This window comes from Canis lupus, chromosome 16 (genome assembly GCF_003254725.2).
Source record: "Canis lupus dingo isolate Sandy chromosome 16, ASM325472v2, whole genome shotgun sequence".
Lineage (NCBI taxonomy): Eukaryota > Metazoa > Chordata > Mammalia > Carnivora > Canidae > Canis > Canis lupus.
Genome location: NC_064258.1, coordinates 9,037,628 through 9,058,784, shown reverse-complemented (window position 1 = coordinate 9,058,784; position 21,157 = coordinate 9,037,628). Strand labels below are relative to the sequence as shown.

General features: G+C 48.6%; 1 protein-coding gene and 1 long non-coding RNA gene across 17 annotated transcripts in view; one reads left to right on the top strand and one right to left on the bottom strand.

Annotated features, from left to right (window-relative positions):
* The window catches only part of HIPK2 (homeodomain interacting protein kinase 2), a 193,597-nt gene extending 182,233 nt beyond the window's left edge, over nucleotides 1-11,364 (bottom strand). For 11 of the 15 annotated variants that reach the window (XR_003130590.3, XM_025434012.3, XM_025434007.3 and 8 more), the window contains exons 1-2: nucleotides 11,225-11,364; nucleotides 7,771-7,900 (exon numbers count right to left, since the gene is read on the bottom strand). Coding sequence is in view for 13 of the 15 variants with exons in the window: in XM_025434012.3 (XP_025289797.1) it covers nucleotides 7,771-7,900 (130 nt within the window). In the remaining 2 variants the exon portion in view is untranslated. The remainder of the gene's footprint in view (nucleotides 1-7,770; nucleotides 7,901-11,224) is intronic. The other 4 variants (XM_025434010.3, XM_049095230.1, XM_025434009.3 and 1 more) reach the window with 1 other exon arrangement.
* Nucleotides 11,365-13,505: 2,141 nt separating this feature from the next.
* LOC112651030 (uncharacterized) lies at nucleotides 13,506-15,614 on the top strand. Of its 2 annotated transcripts, XR_003130558.3 has the most exons (3): nucleotides 13,513-14,318; nucleotides 14,405-14,628; nucleotides 14,903-15,614. It is a non-coding gene; the product is annotated as an uncharacterized LOC112651030 (long non-coding RNA). The 2 variants fall into 2 exon arrangements; XR_003130557.3 differs by having other exon boundaries at nucleotides 13,506-14,628.
* The last annotated feature ends 5,543 nt before the right edge of the window (nucleotides 15,615-21,157 follow it).

The following is a 21,157-nucleotide window of genomic DNA, read 5'->3' as shown; positions in this document are numbered from 1 at the left end:
CTCTGTGCCTACCACCTCATCCTTCAAGACCAGTAGAAGTCAGTTTCTCAAATTTTAAGACATATATGTAGATTTTTGAGTGAAACAAAGAACATCTACATTTAGAGAAAAACCAGAGAAGACCGTATTTCCAAATTTTACTCCCTCTTCTAGGAAGGGGTTGGGAAGGACTTCCTGCCTTGTGGTGAGGGGTGTGAGCTCTGGGTCCACAGTGCCTGGGGTCAGGGTCAGCTGTGGGATTCTCAAGCCATGGAAACTTTCTGTGCTTCTGAATATCACAGTGGCAGCAGAACCTACCCTACAGCACTGCTTCAAGGATTCAATGAGTTAACACATGTGAAACCTTACAACAGAACCAGCAACAGCTAGGGCTTGACAGGCATTAGCTGTTGTTTTCATCTTTTCATCACACTTTTTTCTTAGAGGTCTCAGTAAGATTGTTCTCAGATGTTTTATCTGTTTTGCTGCTCAAAGGGGGTTCATGTCTTGGCTGCCTTTTATTATATCCATCCTATAGGCCAACCAGCAGACTAAACACTAGATCATCATGTCAACATGATCCTGGTTGATGAAGAGGAGGCAAATGGGACAGCAGAGCCTCGGGAAGGTGTGTGTGACATTAACACTCTAGAACCATCTGCCTCCACTGTGGCTACCCCTTCTCCAGGGATCCTCGTGGTGTATCTCGTTGTGTGGTGCATGGACCACTTCAAATCACCTGTGAGGCACAGGCTGGGCTGCCGGTCAAGACAAGAGCATGCTCTAGTTATCAGGTGGAGTGCAAGCCCTGGCTCTACCAGTTGCTTATGAGACCTGAGACACATTATTTAACATCTCTAAGCCTCAATGTCCTCTTGTACAAACAAAGAAGATCATAGAGCTCTGTTAGTGAATGGAAATATATTATCATCCCACAAATGACGCCTGCCCAGTCTACTCTGGGACCCCAGGGCCAAACTAGATGAACTACAGACTGGCTAACTCTTGTAGAAGAAGAGACAGTAGGTCACACCCTGGAGTTTTAAAATGGGGCCTCTTTTCTCTTGCAGTCAGAGGCAGGAAGGCCAAGGGACTGGATCTGTACGTTGTCCTATGGCTTCAGGAAGTTACGGCCACGAAAAAGCAGTAGAACTGAAAATAATGCTAATGTCGGGTCTCTGACTCTCACTTGTTCAAGGGAAGTTGTCATCAAAACAACTACCATCTTATTTTAAACAGGTCCTGATTTTTCATTCTGAGTACATTCATTCTAAAACAGGGGTTCTCAATTAGAAATGCAAATTCTCGAGCCCCACCCCAGACCTACTGAAACAGAAACTCTGAGGGTGGGGCCTACTGATGAGTTTTAACAAGCCTTCCAGGTGACTGAGGATGCCAGAGTCGGAGAGCCACTTCTCCCAACAGTGCCCGACACAAGTGGACCAGGAGGGTTCCACATGTCCCTCCACTTAGACCCTCGCACCAACAAGTATATCAAGGCGAATGCATAGCCAAGGTACACAAAGAACAAACAGGTAGGTAGGTAAAGGAGCCTGGCTGTGGACAGATGAGTGGGAAGTAATAAGTAGGTGGAAGCAGAGAGGTAAGATGACATCAAGGAAGGAGAGGAGAGCCTGTGCACCTCAAGGGCTCAGACAGACGAAACAGAAAAGCTGTAGGATTTACTAGGCTCTCTGTCAAGTTTCACTGTGGGAGGGACATACTGGTTATTGAGCTACCTTAGCAAGCAACAGGAAATGGGTCAGTTTCACCCACTATGCTTTATGGAGCAACCAGCATGTAAGATCCAGGCTGAGGAGGGAGAAAAAGGAAAGCCAAATATCCATGAAGCAATCACCAGCCCTGGCTTGTATAAACAGGAAACATTTCAGGTTGCTTTCGTTGCCTCAGATTTTACAGCAAGAAGTCCCCTTATCGGCACTGCCCGCAGACAGGGGGAGGGACGCATCGTGCTCATCTCATGGGCTGGGCCCCATGCTCTTCTGACCATCCTCCAGGTCCCTGGGACCCATGGAATCCCTGCCCGAGAGGCCTCATGCCAAGGGTCCCAGCCAGGCCTTCCCCAGGGCCTCTGGCTGCAAGTTCTGGTCATGTCAGTGCCGGGGGGGGGGGACGACACGACTCAGACTCTGAACTGTACCTGGAGGATTAGAATTAAAAAAAAAAAAGCTGCTTAATAGCTAGACAGTACTCTGAAACTCACCATGGTTGTACTGGTTTCTCTTTTGTGACTTCTCTGTTTTTGTTAATAAGTAGCTCATGATGACAAGCTGCAAACTTTCTCAGGGAAACATGATGAACACCTTCCTAGGAGAAGACTAAGCGCTGGAGCTGAAGGCATGGGACCTTGCTTTCCTTGGGGAAGGGGGAGATACTCCCTCCCAATGAGCTCAGTGAGGCACTGTGGGCTGCCAGGACCCAGGAGAACCACCACTCAGCAGCTCCCTTACAGGTGGGTCTGGGGGAGGTTAGTGGCTCTGACAGCCTTGCTGCAACCACTACCCCTGGAGCTCCACCTGCTAGCGCAGCCCAGGGAAGCTCCCTGCCTCAGGGGTTCGGGGTTCTGAGCCTTCTGTGCACACGCTAGCCCTGCCTCCTCCCTTCTCTCTAGGTTGACACCAGGGCAGCCTCTTCACTGCTCTCGGCCTGTTTCCTCTTGTCAAAGGTTGATACTACTGTGTGCAGATCCCACTGGGTTTATACTGTGCCCGGTAAGATCCTTGAGATACCGACCTCACTGTGAGAGAGCCCGTATAAAGAAGAGATTCTTCAGAAAATCAGGATAAATACGGTATTGCCAACCCCTGCAAGCCTTCCTGATGGCCATAAGGTGTGGGGAGGAAAGCGAAAGGGAACACGTATTGAACCCCTGGGTCAGGCATGCTGATAAGTGCTCTACACATGTTCTCCTATGTGACCCCAACAAAAGGCCCAGTTGCATCTCCACGGTGCTCACACCTTCCCCTGCAGCACACGGCCTCCCAGTATGGCTCACCCTCTGGCTGCCTCATTCTACTATTATATCCAGGCCAGAAAAAATTACCTTGTTCAAGTATCATTTTGATTATATTGGTCCCCTTCTCCACACCATAAAATGTCTCTTGAATTAGAACCCCTTTTAAACCTTTCAACAACTGATCCTAAACACTTACCGTTCTCGTCTGCTGGTCTATTTTGTGCTTACCACTGTAGCCAAGCAAAAATTACTTTGCAAATGAATTCCATTATGCACTCTGCTTATTCACCTTGTTAAGCTAGCACAAGAGTTTTGGCTGTTTTTGTCATCTCTTCGTATAGGAATACCTCATTTATCCGACATCCTTGAAATCAGCTGATCCACAAAATTGATCAACATAAATCAACTACCCATCTTCCAGAAAGTTAACCCTTTAGGCAGCCTTAAATCCGTTTTTGAAGTCACGGTACAATGAAATGAGAGCTTCTTTATTTTAACTGTTTTCTAAAGGAAACATTTCTGTAATATATTAGAGAACCTCCCAGTCTCAGTTAACGGAACATAATGAATATCGATTAATCTTTCCCTGATGGGGCAGGTCATACTTAATGAATAACAGTCATCATACTGTGCTGGAGCCGCGAGTGTAGATGGTTCAGGGGATAACGCTGAATGCATGTGCAAGCGTGCTTGCTCTCTCTTGACTGTAATGAGCTCCCCTGAAATTTAGTTTCCTGTAGAAGCTGCGATCAGCCTGGATTCTGGGGAGTAGGTGCAGTCACATAGAACTCAGGAAAGTGTAACTTGCTGCCTTTCTGCACAATTTCAAGAATTTACATGCTGGTTTTTGTCAGTGCTCCATAAATTCTTCATTAGAGAGAGAGAAAGAGAGAGAGAGGGAGCATATACTTCCACAACCAGCAATAAACCAGGGTTTTCCAAATTTCCTTGCCATAAGACTTTTAACAGGACTGCAGGCACACATACCATTAAAATTTTTTCTTTAATACCTTTTGAAACTAGAAGTTCTACACAGAACTGGCATGATGGATCACTTTGCTTATGATAAGCTCTTGGAAAAATCGTCTTATATTGTGAATAGCAACTCCATTGGTTGACTCAATGAGGGAATACTGATATGAAGGAAAATGGTAAAAATACAGAAACAAACCTTATTGCATCAGGATGCAATCTGTAACTGCGTGAACCAAACGCACTTTTCTACCCAATGTTATGGCAGCTTCCGCTGTGATCTTTCCCTGAGGACGGGCAGCACAACCTGGGAGGAAACGCTCCTTTTGCTCACATATTAGGCTGCATTCTTTTTGTGACAGTGAAGGTTTTATAAAGTCTACAGCATTAGCACGTGCAAGAGTCAATCAATCTTAATTCTGCTTAAACACAGTGTCATTTAATTAATCAGAACCTACTAGAGCAAAAGAAGTTAGGCAAGAATTGCTAAAACAGACCGCTTTCAAAACACTACAAATCTCTTCAATGCCATGTGTAGAAATAAGTGGCTGTAAAAACCACAAAATTATTTTGCCGTTTTCAAGGTTTGCTCTTTTTTTTTTTCTTTCTTCACTGGCAACTATTTTACTAGCTTACTTTGTAATGGTAAAGTCGCTCATCAGAAAGTCACAGGTTGAATGGCCCTGTCCATCAGTATCTTTTGCCTTTTCTGCTGTTGGCTTGAGACCAAAGACAGGAAGGAATCCCGGCTGCCAGGCTGACTGGTAGCCACTCTCATGAACACTTAGCTTACTCCTCACAGAGAACCTGGAAAAACAGGTATGGCTTTAGCTGACTCAGAATCTGTAAAGAATTTGACAAACTGTCCTTTCTAAACCTGGATGAACTGATATTACACTGAATCATCCAGATTCTTCTGTGTCTTCTCTTCTCTTCTTTCAAGAGCAGTTCAACTTTATACACTTGGGTCCCTGCATACTGTCTGTCAGATCTGTAGGAAGATAAAGTTCTAAAGAGCTGGAAGTAGAGGGGTGAATTCAAAGTGATCAAGCAGATTCAGAGTCAAGCAGAAGGTGGAACAGTTGGGGTAAAGGATGGCTCGATATGCACAGAAGGCAAATAAGGACTCAGGACCCAGGTGAAAGCAAGCTAACTATCAGTTACCAATCCAGGGCTGGTGTGATGTAAGTTATTACTTAGCTATATTAAAGGAAGAGTCAATTCAACAACTGTTTATGAAGTGCCTACTAGGTTTAACGAACTGCCCAGCTACTGTGGGGGATACAGAGATGAATCAGATTTGGTTCTTGCCCTCCAGGGGTTCACAATGATGCAAGAACCTTGAAGTCATTTTTCTTGTGTACACTGTACTAATGAGACCATTATTAAAGAACTGTATTCGGTTTCGACCACCACCAATCTTTTTTTTTTTTTTTTAATGTGGAGAAACTAGAGAGAGTTCAGAGGAGGGTGAGGACACAGAACAGGCTCTATAAGGAAAGAGCTGTAGAGACCCAGTTATTATCTTCAAATATATGGAAGGTTTTAGAGAAAAGAACGGAGCAAAAGAAAACAGGTTTGAACGAAGGCAGGTGAGATTTCAGGTGGACTCAGGAATTTCTTGGCATTCGGGTAACCTGGAACTGGTTACTGAGGGGGTTCCTAGTGTGGCCTTTTCCTGGAAAAAAAAAAAATTGTTTTGATGAACTGACGATTTCAAGTTATGGACACTCATGTTCCTGAAGACAGGAGGATGAACTACACATCTCCCAAGGTCCTCTCCTGCCCTGGGTTCCAAGCCCCCTGAGGGACAGAGCTGGGTTTTCTCCTTCTATGACTCCTGGAGTCATCTGCTGAGCGACCAGCCCATCTACAGCCCAACGAATAGGTACCACAAAACCACCTGGAATATGCGAACTCAGGCAGGCGGCAAAGCCAGGAGTTAATTCTCCAGCCACCTATGATGCAGGGGGTCCATTCACAACAGAACCCAGAACCCTAAACACCAAAAAAAACAAAAAAAAAAAAAACAAAAAAAAAAAACTAACATCTCCCAGCAACCTGTGCAAATTAAAAACATATTTACATTTACAAGGATACAAAATGTAAGTAATGAAAGAAGGAATGAAAGAGGAAGAGTTGGTAATTAGAGATGGTAATTTCTAAGGAAACTTGTAACAGGAATTTCCTACATTCTGAAATACTTGTTTGATCCAAATAAAAACAAATATTTCAAGAGAAAATAGGGAAATAGGGTCTTCCCTTTATACCATGAGAATGATCAGTGAGTTAAGAATTAAAAAACTGCAAGGGTGCGTGCATGCGTGTGCACACACACTCACACATACACATTCTATCTTGAGTCAGGCCACGGTCCAGTGAGCCCACGTGTACTTCTGACTTTCACTTCCCATACCCCCGGACTCCTCGAGGACAGGGACCCTACCTAGATCTTGTTAATGAGTTCATGAAAGCTGTGCCCTGTCTGTAAAGCGGGGTGACAGCGTCCCCCTGGTGGGGCTGGAAGGACAGTGAGTGACTTCATGTGAGTGGAGTGCACCACACAGACTAAGTAGAACCTAAGTCACGCTTAGCGCCAATGAACTTCAGGCATCTCCGTTTCTTTTAGAGGAAAAATAAAGACCTCCCTATACTCCAGCTTTTCAGTTTTTGTTCATTTTTCCTTTTTTTCCTCCCCCCACAGAGGATTGCTGTATGAAATGGAACTATTACGAGTTTGGGCCTTTCAAGTTCACACTCTATCGATGGTTCCATGAAGTTGGCTGGCATTATTCTGAATCTGGTCTTTGATAGCAACCCGAAGTGCCTGAATTGTCATCATAAGACTACCAGAAAGCACTGGCAAATTACATTGTTCAGAGAACAATAAAAAATGGCTACATATCATACCCTCTTGATCATCATGACTTTGTTTCATATAAACCTCAAAGGTAGTTCCCCCAGATTAGTCTCTATGGGAGGAAGAGAAATGAAGAAACATTAAAAAAATTAAATGTGAAGACTAGAAGCAGCCGTAACTTGCATAAAGCACCAAATGCCTTCTTGTAGGAAAACTATGTTGAATGCATGATGAGCCAGACCCTGGCCAGGGGTGAAGCGGGCGTCACGCCCCCCCCTCCCCCAGGAGGTCCTTGGTGAGCCACCTCTGGCAGCAACCTTTCCCCGGCCTGCCTGGGGTAGGGATGTATCCTGGTCAGGGGTGAAGGTTATCTTTCATACTTCGGGATACTTTCACAGAGGCAGCTGCAGCCCCTGAAACTTGGCTCTAACGGTTTGTTTCTTCATTCTTAAAGTGGCATAGAATGTGAGAAACTCTCTACCTGAAACCAGCAGCAACTCAGTGGGAATAGACATCTAGAAAGGTCACAGAGGGGGTTAAGAAGGCTCTTTCTTCTGTGGCCATAGGGGGTTTATTGTTGCTGGTGCCAAACTGGAAGAGGAATAGCAGGAGATTAATAATTGAAATGTTGCTATTATTGGTTTTCTAAACTATTTGCGGGCTCTTCCTTCCCTGGAGTCATCATGCCTGTAAGCAGCCCCCCAAAACAGAGGGATTTAAAACATACTAACAAAATGCCCGCTACAGCCAGGCACTGTACACGTACTCAATTCTAATGGAATCCTCACACAGTCCAGTGAGGCTTAAGATGAAACAAAGCTCCAAGAAGTTAAGTAACACACCCAAAGTCACACAGCTAGAGTCGAACCCAGGTTTCTCTGATTCCAGTATTCTACCATACTGTCCGGAATCAAGGGTAAAATTAATGAGCCTTGATTCACTACCCAAAAGCGGTGAGAATGAAAACAATATTTATACTTACTCATTTTAAAAATATAAAACACAAACACAGGAAAAGATATTTTAGAACATGTGTCATCAAATTCTTTTAATGGAAGATGATTCAGAATCCATTTCTTGGTAGGCATTTCGGTAGGTGTCTTCAGACCCATCTGATGAGAGATTTCAGTATTAGAGTTTTGGGAAGTCTGTGTAAGCCAATACTAATTGACATGACACATCTCAGGGATGGTGGAACATAATTAACTTGGAATTCAGGGCCCTCTAATTCAGAGCCCATGGCAATATAGACCTATGTCGCTGGCCTTTGCACTACATATTGAAAATAGCCTTACTAAGCAAGTTGATGGAGTAAACACAATTGCAAGGCAAATGTTTAACTTTATAAAGAAAATAAACCCTTTCAAAGAAGTTTAACTTAATCAGTACCAAGTTCCTGAAAACGAATGCGCTATTTATAAATCTAACATTAAAAGCAAGTAGCGGGAGACTGCCAACACTTTGCTACCCATTAATTTGTATTATCAAACATACCCTTTTACAAAGACTGAATTTCTCTCTAAACAGCTGGCAGTTCAGATGCCTCACTGTTGCATTCAGGCCTTTCACCCCACAGCCTAACCTGGGGCAACTGCGCCCCACTTAAAGGAATGAGCGCGTGCCCGAATTCCAGCTGAAATGCCTCACCTGTCATTATACTGCTCCTGAGAAGAACCCCATGTTCGATTTTTTTTTTTTTTTTTTTTTTTTTTAGCAGCTTGGAAACGATTAGAAATCTTCTTGGCAAATTCCCCAGGAAAAGCCCTGCTCCTTCAGGATACACACAGGGGGCCCATGCATTCTGACTGGGATGTGGTAAAAATCCGGCTCACTGAATCCAGTGGATATCGCCAAGAAGGGAAAAAGGAGGTCACCGGAGTCTTAGAAGCACTCATCAAGCTAAGTGAATGTAGGTTCCAGGAGTACAATCCTTTATGGAGGTCACCTGTCTGTTTTAGTGCATGACCAACAGGCTCCTTCAAAAAGACCTAGGCCTGAGCTTGTGCCCAGTGAGGCTGGGGAGAAGGGGGGGGTGCTCGGGAAAGAAGGATAAAGAGGCCCAGAAACTCCAGCAGAGACAAAGGGTACAAAGTGTAGGGACAGTTAAGACAGCGCATAAACAAGACTGAGAGAAACTCAGGGTGGAAAGAGGTGACCAGGTAGGTCAGCTGGAACAGGGAGTGAAGCCTGCAAATAAAAATAAGTGAGCTCCTGAGACCTTTGAGATCCACGATTATGCTTAAACCTTAACATCTTACACACCCACAATTCTTTATCTGTTGTAATGCACTAAAAGAACACTGAAGTCAGAACGAGAGTGCCAACCAAGTCTTAGCCTCCAGGGTATGGCTACCTTCTGTATAGATTTAGAACGAAAGGAATGGGAGGTGAGCAACACAGTTCCCGAGACAGGCTTTCTACAAAGTTGACAAAACACATCCCAAACCCACGGACCCAGCCAGCCCCTTGCAAAAGAGAAAGCAGCCGTCTACTATAGTTCTGAATTCAATGCCAAGTTCCCTCCCTAATGCACGCCCGGAGTGTCCAGCAGAGGGAGTCTCAAGGAGGTACTTAATAAAGAGAAAATTGTTTCATTTTAACACTCCATAGACAGTGGGAGCATTGACTGTAGCCCCCTCCCATAGACACAGACGAACAATGAATGCCCGACATGGGTTCTCCTAGCAGGTTCACAGAGCCACCGGCTCGTTCCATTCTGCGTGGTGGAGTGATCAGAAATTGCGTTTTGTTTTGTCGAATGGTTAAATGGACCTTGTGTTCTTCAGAATCAAAGAGGAAAGCCCCTGGAATAACATCGCTCTGTTGCCTTCTAAACAGCCCCTTTGTTTCTAAGAGAGTCTGAAAAAAAATATTTACAGTCCATAGGTTATTTACAGCCTCATTATCCAGGGCCTGACTGGTAACTTTATTCCATCCAGAAACCAAATTCATTTGGAGCCCTGGAACTAATAACAGATTTTCTTTTCAGATAAGTTTTTTTTTTTAATCTGCCTCTTGTAACAGAGATAAAAGTATTAATGCGTTCCCTGTCTCACTCGCCAGCACTGTTCTCGGGATTTATAGAAGGATTAAACCCTCCTCTCCCCGCCCCTCCTCTCTACTCCACACAAACCCTTTCCCCTCTCATTTGCTGTTTCGTCCACAGAATATCTGAACAAAACCGAAAGAAAAGCCAGATGGACCGACGCTAAAAAGTATGTAAAGCCTGCTCTTTCAATGATTTCATAAGAAAAACATTTTCACGATGAAATGACTGAAAAACTCGGGCACCCTTTGGTTTAAGATTCCTCCTACTACAAGCACACAAAAACACAGCGAAGTGTAAAAAAAAAAAAAAAAAAAAAAAACTTAAGTTGATTCTGGTTTGATTTCTGGCTGGAAGCTGACAAGAACTGACTGAAGAGAAACGAAAGAGAGAGAGAGAGAGAGAAAGAGAGAGAGAGGAGGGCAAGGGGAAGTGTATATAGGGCTTTTGCCCTCCCTTCTTTTTCTTTCTTCCTAAAGACAGATCCGAAAAATGACCCCAGGCCAGGTGAAGGTGCCACACGCAGGTCCTGCCCAGGCCGACCGAGGGGAACCTCTCGGCCGCCCCCCCCGGCGCCCTCCCTCCCCCCCAACCCGACCCGAAAACCTAAACTACATTTTCCCTTACACACGCTAATGCGGGGAGATTTTAGCCAATTTCATTGTTCTGCCTGTGGGTCTGAGATGGACTTTTCCCTCCGTACCCTCCTCTCATCACCTAGCCCCATACATTCCGATTCCATAGACACCCCCCAAATAAATAAATAAATAAATAAATAAATAAATAAATAAATAAATAAATAAATAAAATCAGAGGCTCGCGGAGAATAAAGGAGTGTGGGGAGGGACCGGAGGGGAGCCGGGGACAGGGTAGAAGGATCACCCTAAAGGTGAATTTTCTGGGGGGGGAGGGGGAGGAGGGGGAGGAGGGGGAGCAGGAGCAGAGCTAAACCGCATCACCTTTATTTATGCCAAATAAATGAAAAGCACCGTCACGGGTCTGTGCCCCCCCAGGCGCCCCCTCCCAGTTTCTTTTCTTCGGGCAGCAGCCCACCCTCGCGCCCCCCACCCCTGCACCACCGCCGCCTCTCCCCTCCAGCCTGGAAATAAGATCCTGCCGGATTCCGGCTCGCGGCCGCGCCGTGGGCAGCGGCGGGGGCGGCGGGGGCGGCGGGGGCGGCGGGAGGGGAGGGGAGGGAGGGGAGGGGAGGGAGGGAGGGGCGGGCGGGGGCCGGGGCCGGGGCCGCGGCCGGGGGCAGCCCGGGGAGGGGCGCCGGGGGGCTGCGGGCCGGGGGCTGCCCGGCGAGGGGCCGCGGGCAGAACAAAGCTGCGGGGGCCGCGGCGGCCGGCGGCGCTGGGCGAGCGGGGTCGGCGGCCCGGGCGCCCCTTACCTTCGTACACGGGGGCCATCGGGGCCGGGGTGTCCGCGATTCATGGCAACGGAGAAGGGAACGCGGCGCGCGAGCTCGGCCCCCCCAGCCTCAGTCGGAATCTGCCATCTTGAGCCTGTGTCTCCGCTCTCGGCGCAGCCGGGGCCGCCAGCGCCCGCATCACCGCCTCACTTGGCCGGCGCCGGGGGAGGGGGCCGGGCGCCGCCGCCGCCGCCGCCGCCGCTGCCGCCGCCGCCGCCGCCGCCGCCGCCGCCGCGGTCGGGCCCTGCGCGGGGGCTCCGGGCGGCCGGGCGGGCGCAGCGGCCGAGGCCGAGGGGCCGGGCGGCCGCGGCCCCCGAGCGGGTCCGCGGGGGGGCGGGAGCCGGGGCGGGCAGCGCGCGGCCAGTGCCCGGCCGGAGCTCAGCTCAGCATGGCTGTGCGCGGGGGCTTCGGCAAAAGTTGCACGGGAGGCGGAGGAGGGGCGGGCGGAGCCGGGAGGAGGGGCGGGGGCGGGGGGCGGGGGCGGGGGCGGCGGGCCGAGCGCGAGCGAGCGAGCGAGCCGCGGAGCGCGGAGTCCGCGCGCAATCGAGCGCCGATGGCACGGATGCGAGGCGGGGAAGGCCGAGCGCAGGGCAGGCGCGGCGGGGGGGGCGGGGCCCGCGGGCGAGGTGCGCGCGGGGCCGTCCCGGCCGCGGACAGGGGCGCGGACAGAAGTTTGTGCGCGCGCGGGCGGGGCGGGGCGGGCGGGGCGCCGGGGCGGGGGGCGCGGCCGGCGGGCAGGGTCGGCCGCCTCGCCCGCAGCTAGGGGTGCGGTGAACCGAGGGGCGAGCGGGCGCTCGCCGCCTCCTCCGCGGAGCAGCTTCGGAGACCCCTTGAGGTCGGAGGTGCGGCGCCGCTGGGGGCCGGAGCCCTGCGGGAACCTGCGCTGCCGCCGCGCTCTCGCCGCGCAGCCCCGCCCGGGGCTCCAACCAGACGGCCTCCGGACTCTCCTTCCCCCGCCTCCCAGCCCGGAGCCCCCCCCCCGGGTCCACCCCCCCTCGGGTTCACCCCCCCCCGGGCTCACCCCCCCCCGGGCTCACCCCCCCCCCCGGGCTCACCGCCCCCCGGGCTCACCCCCCCCCGGGTTCAACCCCCCCTCGGGTTCACCCCCCATCCCCGGGCTCACCCCCCTCCGGGCTCACCCCCCCCCCCGGGCTCACCCCCCCCGGGTTCACCCCCCCTCGGGTTCACCTCCCACCCCGGGTCCACCCCCCTCGGGTCCACCCCCCACCCCGGGCTCACCCCCCCCCCGGGCTCACCCCCCCCCGGGCTCACCCCCCCCGGGCTCAGCCCCCCCCCCGGGCTCACCGCCCCCCGGGCTCACCCCCCCCCCGGGTTCACCCCCCCCCTCGGGTTCACCCCCCATCCCCGGGCTCACCCCCCTCCAGGCTCACCCCCCCCCCCGGGCTCACCCCCCCCCGGGTTCACCCCCCCTCGGGTTCACCTCCCACCCCGGGTCCACCCCCCCTCGGGTCCACCCCCCACCCCGGGCTCACCCCCCCCCCCGGGCTCACCCCCACCCCGGGTTCACCCCACCCCGGGTCCACCCCCCTCGGGTTCACCCCCCCCCCGGGCTCACCCCCCCCCCCGGGCTCACCCCCCCCCGGGCTCACCCCCCCCGGGTCCACCCCCCCTCGGGTTCACCCCCCCCCCGGGCTCACCCCCCCCCGGGCTCACCCCCCCCGGGTCCACCCCCCCTCGGGTTCACCCCCCCCCCCGGCTCACCCCCCCCATGCCCTGCCGTCGCCTCCACCGTAAGAAGACTCCAGTCCACCCCCAGGCAGTGGTTTCGAAGCCGCGGGTCGCGACACAGGAACTGAGCATAGAATTAGTTCAGTGGATGGGGACCACCTTAAAAAAAAAAAAAAAAGAAAGAAAGAAATGTCAGGGAATAGACAATATTAGGATCCATTGTCCTCAGCGAGGGTGACTATGGTTTCAGAATCCTTTTGTTTCAGTTATATATATATATATATACACACTGGACAACCGTACAGACCATGATGTAAATTGTATTTTCTACTGTGGGTCAAAGGTCAAAAAGAAAGTTTAGAATCTATACCTTGGGGGCGGTAAAGTAACGGATCACTGTAGAACTTTCTTAAAACAAAGTCACGATTTTCTCACTACTTTATATCCTTCACAACCTCCATACCCCCGTGACGCTCCCCCCCCACTCCCCGCAGCCCCCTAAAAAAAGACAAGCCCTTCTCGAAACACACCTGGTTTTGTTAGTGGCCCATAGTTCCCCGCCCCCCCCTCCTGTGAGGGTGACCTTTGACTCTGCCATCTTCCTCACCCCTATATCCAGGGCTACTGCTTCCTACTCCGACTCCAGCCTAATGTTAATTCACATTTGCAGAATCCTAGACCACCCCTTGCTAAAAAGGGCCTCAGACGCCATCTGGGCCAAGCTTCCCTTTTAGAACTGAAAAAGTGAGGCCCATCGAAGCGAAGCCGATTGCCCAGTATTGCACACCATTAAATCTTAAGGTTGCATTTTTTTTCGTGTGTGTGGCTCCCACTTTGGGGTTCTTTGCTTCGCACCATTCAGTCTCCCCTTCCTTTCTATCTAACCTGCTGTCCTTAAGTGGACTCAGTCCAGTCAGCCCTAAGTACCATCACCGCCATAACACACAGTTCTGATGGTGCTAAGCTCCAAGGAGCCAGTGTCTGCTGAAGTACCTAGCTCCTTGGCTTTTTTTTTTTTTTTTTTTTTCTACTTGGCTTTTAATCAACGCAGGCAGGCCCTGAATTACCATTCCCAGTACATGAGTTCAGCAAGTCACTGCCTCTCCAGGGAGACTGGTTTACCCGTGGACTTCCGCCAGCCTTGCCCATCTGAGCCTTTGCTCAAGCAGCTACTTTACCACCAAGGGTGCCTTCTCTATCTTTTCTCTTTAACCAGATTTTCTACCTGGGCCCGACTTGGTTCCTCCACAAAACAGCCAGAGGCAGTGTGAGATTAAGCTAGACCTGGGTTGAGAGCCCAGCTCTTCCACTTCGTAGCTGTGTGAACTTAATCAAATTGCTTAACCTCTCTGAGCTTCAGTTTCTGCATCTGCATCACAGTGAGGTAGCAATGATTACGCTGTTCTTCCCTTGTACCTGTGTCTCTCATGACCTTTGCTGTACAGGTACTCTCTCTCTTCCCCTCTCCAGTGCCACCTACTAGAATTTGCTGCAGTGATGGAAATGTAACCATTTGTGGCTGTTGACCACATGAAACGCAACTAATGTGGCTGAGGAGCTGAATTTTTCATTTTCACAGCCACGTGTGGCTGGTGGCTACCATATTGGATGGTGCAACCCTAAGCTGCGTGGTCAACAAGGGCAGAAATCACGTTGATCTTGCTTGACATTACATCCCCGGCGATGAGTACGGGGTAGGTACTGCACAAATACCCATGGAGTGATGATAGCCACCACTTGTTGTATGCTCATTGTGTGCACCAAGCACAACACTAAGAACACGGTATGAGTTATTTTGTATGGGGCTCCCCACAGCCCCTGAGGTGGGATTAGATTGGAGATAGAGCTTGTACAGAGTATTGGCAGAGAGTAGAAGCTCAGTAAAAGGTGGTTGTTGTTACTATGAAAAACTCCATGTGACCTATGTAATTGATTGTTGTTTTTTGTTTTGTTTTGTTTTGTTTTTAGAGAGGAAGAGGGGGAGAGGCGGAGAGAGAGGGAAAAAGAGGATCCCAAGCAGGCTCCAAGCCCAGCACAGAGCCCAGTGAGGGGCTTGATCCTTGGCGCCTGAGATCATGACCTGAGCTGAAATCAAGAGCCTGATGCTTAACCGACTGACTCACCCAGGTCCCTAATCTAACTGGTTTTTATCTCTTCTTCCAGGCTTCCAGAACAGTGACTCTCACGCTGTGCTGTCATATGGTGTACCCCACCCTAGATGTCTGACTCCCCTCTCCTGTGGAGGTCGCCTGTCTCCACAACTGGGCTGGGAGCATCTTGGGGCAAAGTCCATGGCGTACTTGTTTGGATGTCCCTCATTCATATTTAGTAACTGCCTCTCACTTTGTCCCAGTTGTGTCAAGCTATGAGTGATTCTAGGCAGTAGTACTCCTTGGAATATCCCCTGTCTTCCCAAAATTCATATGTTGAAGTCCTAACCCCTGGTTCCTCACAATTTGACTGTATTTAGAGAGAGGGTCTTGAAAGAGGTAATGCAGTTAAAATGAGATCATTCGAGTAGGCCCTAATCCAATATGCAGACATGTGAGACACGGGGAGAAGGCAGCCATCAGGAAGCCGAGGGCAGAGGCCTTCAAAGAAACCAATTCCACTGACACTTCAATCTCAGACATCTATCCTCCAGGATTGCAAGAAAAATAAATTTTGGTTGTTAAAGGCACACGGTCCGTGGTACTTTGGTATGACAGCCCTAGGAAACTAAGATACCCTCACGGAAGGTGAATTAAAATGAAGAAAGGTCACTTGTGTCACCTGAAAACATCTTGAAGGTGGTCTCCTTTCCCATGTGCCCACCTTGGGCACGGAAAGTGAGTCCTATGAAAGGAAAACAAGATGGAGCCACCTTCTCTTCAGACCACTAGGACTAAACCGGTACCTATGTGATGCCCAACTGCAGCAAAGAACATTCGATTGAGCTAGCACACTTGGTGTCATGTAGGTGGGGAAGTGTTATTTAAATGAATTCAGATTGTTTTTTTCTCATGAATTGGCAGATTGATACGCCTATTTGTCTCCCTTCCGTCCTGTGACTACAGTCACGTGGAAGCAGGATATAAACCTAACTGTGAACTGCCACGGAAGGAGAGCATGAGAGCGGGAAGGGGACAGAATCTGAGACACAGGCCCAGGGAGCACCAGTACTTGAAGTAAGGGAAGAGGAAGAAGAACTCCCTGTTGGAGGAGAGGACAGGGAAGGAGAAGGACAACTTGAAGAGAATGGTACCTTGACATCGTAGGGCAGTGACCACTGCAAGGGGAGCTGTGGTCAGCAGTGCTGTGTGCTCATGAGAGGTCACATGAGATACAAGTGGGGAGGCATCCACTGGATTTAGCAACAAGGTGACTCTGGGGAGACTACTTATGGGGGAAATGTAGGGTTCTTAAATTTAGCCTGAAATAGAACGTGCAGGGTTTATGATAGGAGATGAGAGGATGAAGAGGGTTGAGAAGACTCCAGAAGAGGAGGGTTGTCAAGACTCCAGAAGAGGGCACTAGAGAGTATTCTGGGTAGAGACAGTGCAACCAAAGAAGTCACAGGGTGAGACAAGGAGCTGGCTCCAGGGGCCATCTCATTTGGCTAGGTTAGTGTGCACCATGTTACACTTACTTAATAAACACATTAGCACTTAGTGTCCTAACAAGTTTGCAAATATTCACCATTTAATAAATCCTTTTAAAAAAATTTTTGCACTACGTGGGACTCTAGGTTGCCATAAGACCATGTAACTTCAGTGTCTTTTGAGAAACATAATCAACACAGGAGAACTGGAGAGGATTTAGTAGCCATCTGTGTCAGTTACCTCGTCTCAATTTGTCTCAGTTACCTCTTCTCAATTTTCTTTCTACAAATGGTATGAGTAATAGCTTTCTCAGGAGTGACCAAACGTGGGGGAGTTTTGACCTGGTTTCAAATTCATTTTGCTTATAGGGCAAATGAGAAACCACCTTTTCTTATTTATGTCTATAGTTGTGAAAATGCACAACATCCCAATATCTCCAAGACCACAAGACGGAGATATTTGTTTGGGGGGTATCTATATTCAGGCGTTCGTGTCTTGTTGTCACTATGGGTGTTTGTAGTGATATCTGTGCAGGTTGTATCTTATCCGGACTTGGTGAGCAATGCTCTCATTTTCCTGCTTGGTCCTTCTTTCTGTGTTGAAGCCTCTGGTCTTTTCTTTGGAGGATATGCCTGGGGAGAGGCGGTTCACTTTCTCAGGATCTGTCTTTTGACACCCTCGTCTCTTCTGGTGTCTGGCTCTATGTGTGTCCGTTTTTCTCTCTCTCGAGAATGTATCTGCCTCGTTTTCTTTTCCTACGCATCTTCCTATCTCTTCCACACACGATTTCTTCTTTCTCTCCTTCCCTCTCTTTTGTGATTCATGTCCTAACGAGTCATAATATCAACCTACACTTGTTTTAGGTATTCCAAAGAAAATTACTTGATATTTCTGCCTTAAACCTTTGATAGGCTTAAATGACACATTTTGTAAGAGACTGGTGTTTAATAACTGCAGGACTCCCCAAACAAAGGCTTCAGTGGCAGGACGGGACACTGACAGGGGATGTGAAAGAGTAGACTTTGCATTCAAATTAGGAACAATAGGAGCTACAGCTTTAAGGGCAAAGGGTAGATAGAGCAAGGCTTGGCAAGGTGAAGGGAAGCTGTGGAAATGGCAGTCTTGGAGAAATCGCACTGGCAAAATCAGGGGAATACAGAAACATCATTCATTTTCTGCTTCTGCTCCTAGAAGAAAAAATGATCAGACATCCGATCACGGATACAAGGAAAGGCAAGGAGAGGCCCGAATGGCATTCAACAGAAAGGAGTTACAGCCAGAAGAATAAATGCAATCAGCCTATGAATGTAAAAGAAGCACGGAAGATGGAGTGATTCTGTTGGAGGTCTCAGAAATGGCAGATTAGGACAGATTTGCACCTGAGAAGCAGTTCAGAGAAGCAATCCCGCCTTGCAGAGAAATTTCCGTGATGATGAGAGATGCGTAATAGCTCGGTTTGCCTGATATCAAGTCCAGGCTGAACATGGACAAACTAGGCAGAAATGGCACCAGAGAAGCCTCTAGCTTGAGTGGAGACAGAATAGAGGGGAGGGGTGCCTGGGTGGCTCAGTGGTTGAGCGTCTGTCTTTGGCTTAGGTCATGATCCTGGGGTCCTGGGATCGAGTCCCACATTGGGCTCCCTGCATGGAGCCTGCTTCTCCCTCTGCCTGTGTCTCTGCCTCTCTCTATGTCTCTCATGAATAAGTAAATAGTCTTTTAAAAAAAGAAAAGAAAAGAGGGAAGGGGCACCTGGGTGGCTCAGTCAGTTAAGCATCTGACTGGCTCAGGTCATGATCTCAGTGTCCTGGGATCGAGCCCTGCATCAGGCTCTCTGCTCAGCAGGGAGTCAGCCTCTCTCTCTCCATCCGCTCCTTCCCCAGCTCATGCTCTATCTTACTCTCACTCTCTTGGTCTCTTTCAAATAAATAAAATCTTTAAAAAAAAAAAAAGAAGGTAGATGCAGGAGAGCTCTTTCAAAAGCCTGAGGATCCTGTTAAGCCAAGTTAAGCCTAACTCACTGATTAATCAGTGGACTCGTGCATTTTCTGTGCTGTGTCAACTTTGTATTGTGAAGTTCCCTCTCACTGGCATGAAAGAGCTTGCCCTTATGTGGCAACCCCTGAAGGGGGGGAAGGCCATAATGGCAGCGGGCTGTTAGGACTGCCTGTGCTCTGAGGTTGCCAGTGACCTCTCCCATGCCAAATCCAGTGCCCTTTCTCAGCCTCTCCCCTGCTTGATCTCTAAACAAACATTAGTTAGACACTGTTAATCCCTTCATCCTTCTTGAATCAATCCCCTCCCTTGACTTCTCATAATAGTGCACTTTTAAAATTTCTTTTCAATTTCCCTAGTCATTCCTTCTCTCTTTCTCTTTTTTTTTCCACCAAGAAATTCAAATCATCAAATGTTCAGTGACTGCTTACTATGTGTCAGATTCTAGAGCAGGAGCTGGGAATAGATAGATAGATAGATAGATAGATAAATAGATAGATAGATAGATAGATAGATAGATAGATAGATAGAGATAGAGATTTTATTTATTATTTTTTATTTATTATTTTTATTTACTCATGAGAGACACAGAAAGGCAGAGACATAGGCAGAGGGAAAAGCAGGCTACCTGCAAGAAGCCTGATGAGGGCCTTGATCCCAGGACCCCAGGATCACAACCTAAGCCAAAGGTAGACGCTCAACCGTTGAGCCACCCAGGTGCCCCAGGAGCTGGGAGTATAAAAGGGAGTAAGCCACAGTCCCTGCTTTCAAGGAGCTCAAGTTCAAAACCACCAGGTAGAGTATAATATATTATAGTGGGTGCAGCAGTAAAAGGATGTTCATAGTCAAAAGCTAGCACAGAGGAACAAATGGAAAAGAGGTGTTTACAGGGTGGGAAGAGCTGGCCTGTGTCCAAGAGCATGAATTCTGGTGAGGAGAAAGCGTGTAGAAAGCCACGTGTGTTCAGGATCTGTAAGAAGTCAGCATATTGCTAACCACCAAGAACAAGGTCCAGGCAGTGACCAGGAATGTGGCTGGAAGTAAAGGCAGTCTTGTGTTGCCAAGACAAGGAACTTGTACTTTATTCTATATACACCAGGTGTGGGGAGAAAATGAGTTCAGTTTTGAACCTGTTGAGTTTAAGCTTCCTATGAGATATTCACATAGGGATGCTCATTTGCCAAGTGAGTGTGGGAGGCTGGAGCTCAGCCAAGAGTTTTTAATAAGAGAGAGAAATGTTTTTGAGTCATCAGTATATCATGGGTGGCTAATCCATAGGAGTGAGGAGATCACACAGGAAGAAGTTACTTGGTGTCAGTTCTCAAAGTGTGGTCTTTGGGTCACCTGCATCAAAACCCTGAAGGGACTCTCTAAAGATGTGGATTCCTCAGGCAGAAGAACCCCAGTCCTACTGACTCAGGAATCTCTGGTAGGGGTGCCTGAAAATCTGCATTTGAAATTTACTCTCTAGGGGAGACAGTTATAACAGAGGTATCCAACAGCCACCAGTATGGACCACCCACTGGTGTGAAAAGTTAAGATGCAAAAGGCTAAAACTTGGAAGAGAAAGACCCAATCATTTAGGAGCTGTGTGGTTTCCTCTGGGGTAAAGGTGCCAACCCAGAATCCTGACATCTTGGAGATGAGCCACTGACTCCCAGGCTTTTCGTTAAGTCAGAGAAGCAAGATCTTTATTAAGCCACCTTTAGCTGGGCATACTGTTACTTATAGCTAACAGCATCTTAATTAATATGAGGAAGGATTTAATTCTGTGATTTCCAGATAGTGTTTTATCATAGTCCATGTGTAGATCTTTTAAAAATATTTCAACAGCCTCAAAGTGTAATTAAAAAAAACAAACAAACAAAACAAAAGATCTTGGGTATGCAATTCTGAGGATTTTCACTGTACATGTGAGAGGAATTTGAATTTTTAAAGAATTTCTCTAGAAATATGGCAGTATCTTTAGCTCGCATTCCATTTGCCCTAGGTGATACACTTAATCAACATTCAGAAACTGCTGATTTGCTTATCTTTTCTGTAGGAGACATATAGTGCCTGGCTGATTTGAGCCAGTTTGTCTGGTTGAGTTGGATGTTTAAATAGAAGGCAGAAAGATTTAAATATATTTATTTTTGAATTTCCTTGTGCTCTTTTGACATTATTTTGTTGATTTCAAACTTCTGAATGTTAAATCCTATGTGAAATAACCACTGAGAGAGGATGGTGGTGAGCAGCAGGGAAGGCCCAGAGTCCTTTCATCAGCGAATAGGCTGGCATCGCTGGGTGCCTGAGCCTGAGCTCAGGGCAAAGTCCGCTGAGAACGGCTGAGATTCAGCAGGGCATTAGGTAAGAGACTGACCCTGCCCACTCTATTTAGTATGGGAACCTATCCTCCAACTCCCACTGCCCTCCACTGCACCTCATTTCCCCTCGCCTGGTGGTCTTAACCTTTTCTGGTTTGTAAACTCCTTCAGTAGTCTGGGGGAGCCTGAGGACCCCTTCCTGCAACACTGTTCTTAAATGCATTTAAAAAATACAAAAAGTTACCAAAGAAACTAATGACATGGAGATACAGTTACCAAATAAGTTTCTTTATTGATACATTAAATAACTAGATGTAACTGCAGGTCCAATAGCTACAGAGTAG